At 47.1% G+C, this 7,500-nt stretch overlaps 1 protein-coding gene across 2 annotated transcripts in view; it reads left to right on the top strand.

Moving 5' to 3' along the window:
- The window catches only part of xpr1a (xenotropic and polytropic retrovirus receptor 1a), a 110,193-nt gene that overhangs the window by 72,853 nt on the left and 29,840 nt on the right, over positions 1-7,500 (top strand). For both annotated transcript variants that reach the window (XM_048252527.1, XM_048252526.1), the window contains exon 3: positions 2,461-2,562. In XM_048252527.1, the coding sequence (XP_048108484.1) occupies positions 2,461-2,562 (102 nt within the window). The remainder of the gene's footprint in view (positions 1-2,460; positions 2,563-7,500) is intronic.

The raw sequence follows: 7,500 nt of genomic DNA, 5'->3' as shown, positions 1-7,500 counted from the left end.
CAGTCCTAGTGTATAACACATGCTAGTTCATGCTAATGCCCAGCCCTAGTGTATAACACATGCTAGTTCATGCTAATGCCCAGTCCTAGCGTATAACACATGCTAGTGCCCAGCCCTAGTGTATAACACATGCTAGTTCATGCTAATGCCCAGCCCTAGTGCATAACACATGCTAGTGCCCAGCCCTAGCGTATAACACATGCTAATGCCCAGCCCTAGTGTATAACACATGCTAGTGCCCAGCCCTAGCGTATAACACATGCTAATGCCCAGCCCTAGTGTATAACACATGCTAGTGCCCAGCGCTAGCGTATAACACATGCTAATGCCCAGCCCTAGTGTATAACATGCTAGTGCAATAGTGTCGTCTATTTGCTTTCGTTCCCAGTGTGTTATCTTCCCCTTTCATCAGATGTCATCACCCAGACTACCCCCTCAGTCCAACACCATCCCTCCCATCCTGCCCTGCCCTCTCAGACAGGGAAGCAAATGGGCCTTGCCGCACATTGTGGATTTCTTTGCACTTGTTGACATTCAGATATAGTGTCCCTTTCCTAATGGTCAACATTGTATCACGAATGATCATTTACTATTTTATCAACAGTCTGAGTGATCAGTAGCACAGGTCACAATTCTGAAAAGCGCAAAATATTGCTCCTCTTGCTGTGGAGACACTGCAGAAGTCAGTGTGATTAGTGTTCGGACTGCAGGGTTATGCTGTTATATTGTTTATGTTGTTTATGTTTTCTAAAGGCGCCTCTGTGTTATTCTCCTGGTATGATGGAGAGAGCGAACGCTCAACAGCCTTGAATGTGTCATGAAAAGGAGAACTGTACTGAGTAGAGCGGAACACCTTTCTATCTCCGGTTGTGTGTGTGTGTATGTGTGTGTGTGTGTGTGTTGCCACTAAAAAGGTCACTAATGCAGTATAGAGAGGGATCCTCCCACATGAAACCTCAGGGTTAGAGATCCTTCCACCCACCCACACACACACACATATACATATAGTACTTACTTAGACACACACACACACACATATAAAGTATATACCATCTCTCTTTTCATCTGTGTGTATGTCTATCTACCCCTTTCATCTCTCTCCCCCTCTCTCTCTTTCTCTCTCTCCCCCTCTCTCTCTTTCTCTTTTTCTCTCTCCATCTGTCTACCAATCAGGGGTATTCAATTGCTGTTCTATACAGTCAGCACACAATCAGGCTGATGAATAGAAATGTTCTCTAAATGTTCTCTAAATGCTCCTCTCCGCCTTCCTCTCCGTATCGCCCTGTTCTCTCTCTTTCTTTCTGTCTGTATTTCTCCATCTCTTTCTGTCTGTTGTTCATGCTGTTTCTGTCTGTACTTCAGTCTGTTCTCTCTCTGTTTCTGCCCATATTTCTGTCTGTACTGCAGTCTCTTTCTCTTCTCTCTCTCTTTCTCTCCGTATTTCTGTCCGTCTCTTTCCTGTCTGTGTTTCTCTCCGTCTCTTTCCTGTCTGTGTTTCTGTCCGTGTTTTTCTTGTCTGTGTTTCTGTCCGTCTCTTTCCTGTCTGTGTTTCTGTCCGTCTCTTTCCTGTCTGTGTTTTTCTTGTCTGTCCTCTGTCCTTGGGAGTCTCATTCATATTCTGCTGTTATTATGTGTGTTTGGGGGAGGGCGCTCTGTGTGTGTGTGTGTGTGTGTGTGTGTGTGTGTGTGTGTGTGTGTGTGTGTGTGTGTTGAGGAGGTGCCACAGCAACAGATCGGTGTTGTATTGCAGTGTGATTGCTGCTATCAGAGAGAACTGAGCTCTGAGGGCCTGGGGTTTGGTTGAGGGGGGAGCTGAGTATTGTCTGTGGCGGCCATGACAGAAACACTGTGGAGGCCTCTGGAGGGTGGGGGTGGAGGGTGGAGATCAAACCAAATAGAGAAAACCCCGCGGGGGTGGGGAGGAGGCTGGTGTGGGGGGGGGCCAGGCCCCCAGGGACTCCCAGACTGCAGGCTAGAAGATAATTGGGATGTTTAACCCACGTGTGGCTCACACTGAGAGACAGACACACGCTGCGGCCTGCTGTCTGTGGCCCGGAACCGGCCCGCAGCTAGACCGGATCAGAGTTACTGAGACCGCTGCTCTCTGGGACTGACGTTCAGAATTTCAGCTTCGTGTTTACATGATCAGCAGGTCGGCGAGTTGAAGGAGAAATGTTCTTTTTTGCTGTACAGACATTAAAAAACACTGTTTGGGTGACTAGTGGTGTGAGTTTAGTAGATGATTCAAAACAACCTTATGTTCATTCAGTTGAGCTTGAATGTCCCACAAGCAGACAATGTTGATAAAAGCACAATAATATGATACACACACACACACACACACACACACAGACAAACCTCAAGTACTTGCCTCTGCCATGATTACGTTTAATCGTTATTTCATTGACCTGCTCATGTAACTCATGATAAAAACAACGTCTTGTTTTGTTCTCTCCACAGTCACAGATGAAGACACTGTCAAGAGGTACTATGCCAAGTTTGAGGAGAAGTTTTTCCAGAACTGCGAGAAGGAGCTCTCCAAAATCAACACCTTCTATTCAGGTGTGTCTGACTCACTCGCACGACACGGTTCATAAACATGTCATTCCTACATGTCCGGCCCGCCGTGGCCATCTTTTTAGCCAGCATGTGTGTATCTGAAGCACCTGAAGAACTCAAGGAGACGTAAGCAGTGGCCAGGATAGCATAGTCTGCTGTAAAGCGTGTTTGTGTGTGTGTGTGTGTGCGCGTAAGCGATGCGTCGATGCGTCGCGTCGTCGCGATCGCGTCGTCGTCGTGTGCGATGTGTGTGTGTGTGTGTGTGTGTGTGTGTGTGTGTGTGTGTGTGTGCGTGCGTGTGTGTGTTAATTATTCACCAGGTTAGCATAGTCTGCTGTAAAGCATGTGTGTGTGTATGTGTGTGTGTGTGTGTGTGTGTGTGTGTGTGTGTGTTTTAATTATTCACCAGGATAGCATAGTCTGCTGTAAAGTGTTTGTCTGTGTGTGTGTGTGTGTGTTAATTATTCACCAGGCTAGCTAGTCTACTAAGTGTGTGTGTGTGTGTGTGTGTGTGTGTGTGTGAATTATTCGCCAGGATAGCATAGTCTGCTGTAGAGTGTGTGTGTGTGTGTGTGTAGTGTGGTGTTTGGTAGTAGTGTGGTGTTTGGGAGTAGTGTTGTGTTTGGGAGTAGTGTGGTGTTTGGGAGTGTGACTATGTGCGAGAGGGTTTTTGGGTTATTTTTGGCCTGACGCACATATGCTATGCGGGAGGTGATACGGGTCATAACAACCATGCAGTCTGCTGATGGAGACCCAGGCCCTACACAACAGCGCCTCTAGTGGCTACACATGGGAAAACCGTTAGAATCACATTCATCTATGTCAACATTGCCTTTACTAATTACACGGCTTATATGATATTAATGTGATCAGACTGGGTGGTTTGCCGCTTGTAAAACGTGACGTGCGCTATGTTTTAATAAAAACGTAAATTACATCAAGCACTCAGGACACCTCTGCAAAAATGTGAGGCCCCCAGTGCACATAAGCTGTACGCAAAACACTTCCTGCCAATAGAAAACTACTTCCTGCCAGTACAAAACAACTGAGAAAAGACGCCTGTCATTGTTACAACTGCATCCTGTCCGATCACGGCCTATTACCTCAGATGATAACAAATGCACTACAATGTAGTTGATATTACTACTGGTCAGTAATGGTTAACTATGCAGTAAGGCGTGTTCTTCAGGTTGTTTACTAAGCTGCTGTCTGTCTGTGTGTCGCTTGTTGAGTTTCTGAGGGAAAGTATTTACCTCCTCTGAGTTCTGTACGTGTGCCAGACAGACTAAAATAACCTGCAGCCAAGTGGCACTGCCAAGGAGGCTGGCATGCCAACTTCTCTGGAAAAATCTCTGCCCACCGCACCCCACCACCCTCTACCACCCCCACTGAAAAACAACCCCCCCCCCCCTCTGCCGGGTTGAGCCTTGACCATATCAAACAGGGCCTGTCCAGAGCTAAGGATTCTTCAGTCGCGTAAAATCTATCTGACTGAGACCTAAGTGCGTGTGTGTGAGAGGTCTGGGAGACGTGGCCTGGAGTGTGTGTGTGGAGTGTGTGTGTGAGTGTGTGTGTGTGTGTGTGTGTGTGTGTGTGTGTGTGTGTGTGTGTGTGTGTGTGTGTGTGTGTGTGTGTGTGTGTGTGTGTGTGTGTGTGTGTGTGTGTGTGTGTGTGTGTGTGTGTGTGTGTGTGTGTGTGTTCAGAGAGACGTAACCACAGGTCATTAACCTGCTCGAGTGATGTCACCTTCGCTAGGTGTCATGGCTTAATTAATACACTCTGGCTCTAAACTCTAATTACTGGGAGGACTTGTGGGATCCGAGTGTCCCCACTACTCCAGACTGTGTCTGTTAGCTTAGCATCTCTGCTAACTGTCCAACTGTGCAACTTGGCTTACACTAGTGACCACAGGGCCCAACATTGTCATCATTATCTTTTTTTCAAATGAATCAATATCTTTTTGGTTTGCAACCAGTTCAACACAACACAAAAGAGGACCACTCATAGGCGTCAAATATGGGGTTGGGAGGGGGGCAATGCAACCCCCCACCCAATAATCATCATCATAACGAATGATTCATTGATGATTCCCACTCCAGTGTTCAAGTCAGAGTTTCGCCCCTGTGGTCACATGATGTTTACAATGCTTCTAAACATGTGCATTGCCATTGTGAATGTCCACCCATACTCAGTGTTTAACGGATGTTGTCAATGATCACCCATACTCAATGTCCCCCCATACCATACTCAATGTCCACCCATACTCAGTGTTTAACGGATGTTGTCAATGATCACCCAGAGTTGACCTTCCAACCCTCCATCCTGCATGAGCGCCAGACCCTTCTTCATATCACAGCAAAGGCTAGAAATTGCATCCTCTTTAGGAAGAGTTGTTTTGAGACGGAAATTGCATCATCTTTAGGAAGAGTTGTTTTGAGACTGAAATTGCATCATCTTAAGGAAGAGTTGTTTTGAGACGGAAATTGCATCATCTTAAGGAAGAGTTGTTTTGAGACGGAAATTGCATCATCTTTAGTTGTTTTGTGTTGATTTTCTCACGTGTCCGTTTGGTGGCCTGAGAGTTCAGAGATCTCTGTTCCTGAGAGAGACAGACACACACACACATCCACAGACAGAGAGAGACAGACACACACATCCACAGACAGAGACAGAGAGACAGACAGACAGGCACATCCACAGACAGAGAGAGAGACAGACAGACACACACATCCACAGACAGAGAGAGAGACAGACAGACACACACATCCACAGACAGAGAGAGAGAGAGACAGACACATCCACAGACAGAGAGAGAGAGACAGACAGACACATCCACAGACAGAGAGAGACAGACAGACACACACATCCACAGACAGAGAGAGAGACAGACAGACAGAAGGATTAAGTCTAATAATACCGATCGAAGACACCCTCCAGACGCCCAGAGATTCACCTGCTGCATAAGCCACAGATATCACGCAGAGGTGTGTGTATGTGTGTGTGAGAGAGAGAGACAGAGACGGAGAGAGAGATACCCCATGTGTGTGTGTGACCGCGTCTCAGACCGCAGCGTGCGTGCCAGAACTCTTATTCCTTGTGCCAGCCAAGCCTGGAACCAAACACCACCCCCACCCCCGCACCACCCCCACCACAGACACACACACACACACACACACACACCACGCCACACACACACACATCTGGCCTGGTCAGAGTCCGATCCTGCCCAACTGCCCCACTGGGATCAGCGTATATAACCTATATAAATAGGCTAATGGGGGTGAAGGGGGGACACTAGTGGCCCCAGCGTGGGGCAGGAGGGGCAGGAGGGGGGGGGGGAGGGGTGAGGTATGTCTGATAGCGAGTCCTGGAATGCACTCGGAGAGGCTGGAGGAGGAGGAGGAGGAAGAGGAGGAGGAGGAGGATTAGGAGGAAGATGAGGAGGAGGAGGAAGAGGAGGAGGAGGAGGAGGGGGAGGGGGAGGAAGACTGGGCTTCCAGACCTGTCCGAGCCCATGCGAGGGGTGGCAGGGTCAGGTTACTCCTGTCTGCCCACTGCTTGCTCTCTGGAGGGAAATTACCCCCATCTGACCCCCCCCCCCCCCAGTAATGGCAATCTCACACGTCTGCAGAACCCAATCTCCTCTTTCCGTTTCCTGGTAATGCCTCCAACGTGGATCCAGTTTAACTGCAGGTCACCTACTGAGGAGCCAGGGCTGCAGCACACACACACACACACGCACACACGCACACACACACACACACACACACACACACACACACAAATACACACACACATACACACACACACACACACACACACACACACACACACACACACACACACTCACACACACCCACGCACACACACACACAGTGTTGGGAACGTTACTTTAAAAAAGTAATTAGTTATAGTTACTCACTACTTGTCCCAAAAAGTAACTGAGTTAGTAACTGAATTACTCCATGATAAGAGTAACTTCGTTACCAGGGGAAAGTAACTATTTTGCGTTACTGTTAAAAAAAAAAGTTGCTATATGTCAAAGAATTTGGATTTTTTTAGCAGTTTTGAGCAGCCAGTTGAAATGAGTAGAACAGACAGGTGTTTGTAGGCTACATAACTTTCGATATTTATTAGATAGATAGATAGATAGATAGATAGATAGGCTACTTTATTGATCCCCAAGGGGAAATTCAAGATATTGCACATCGACAGACCTACGGTTGACTTCAGCCTGTGTCATAGGTTTTTGTTGTGAGGCAGAAAGATCTAGCTTTTGCTGCTTGGAGGACTTTGCTCCGAGTCCTTCTTTGCTAGTGGATGGCGAGCTATCATCTGTGGTGCACTAGCTTTAGATGTGTGTGTGAGATGCTTCATTAAATTAGAGTTGCCTACAACGGATGTCAACAAAGTCTTCGCTCCTGGACATAATGTACACATTACATGCACGTTCTTGCCTTTGACCGCAATGAATTTGAAGTAGTGCTTATCTCCACCTTAAAAATGCCAGCTTTTCATTGAATTGCTCCTGACCTCTGCTGTTTCGTCGAATCTCTATTTTAGCTGTTGCGTGTGTGTGTATGGCATCGTGTGCTGGCAAGTGTGTAAACACACTGGCTCTGGTTGGCTATCATGAAACATGACTCTTAGCCAATCATAATCGCTTATTTCGTTATTAACCCACCTCCTCACTAGCTGTGAGGCAGGGGTGCGTTCGGATTACACAGTTTATTCAATCAATGCATAGTAACGCACCGCATTTAACGTCCAGTAACGTTAACGGCGTTATAACGATGGGAAAAGTAATTAGTTAGATTACCCCGTTACGTTCTTTTAAACGGCGTTATTCCAAACACTACACACACACACTTAATCACCTCTGCGTATCAACACTGCTCAAACACCCAGGAACTGCCACTTATTTATGTGTTATTATTATTT

The sequence above is a fragment of the Alosa alosa genome, chromosome 9 (assembly GCF_017589495.1).
Source record: "Alosa alosa isolate M-15738 ecotype Scorff River chromosome 9, AALO_Geno_1.1, whole genome shotgun sequence".
Classification (NCBI taxonomy): Eukaryota; Metazoa; Chordata; class Actinopteri; order Clupeiformes; family Clupeidae; genus Alosa; species Alosa alosa.
The sequence above is the reverse complement of the archived record's forward strand: the minus strand, read 5'-3'. Positions and strand labels throughout refer to the sequence as shown.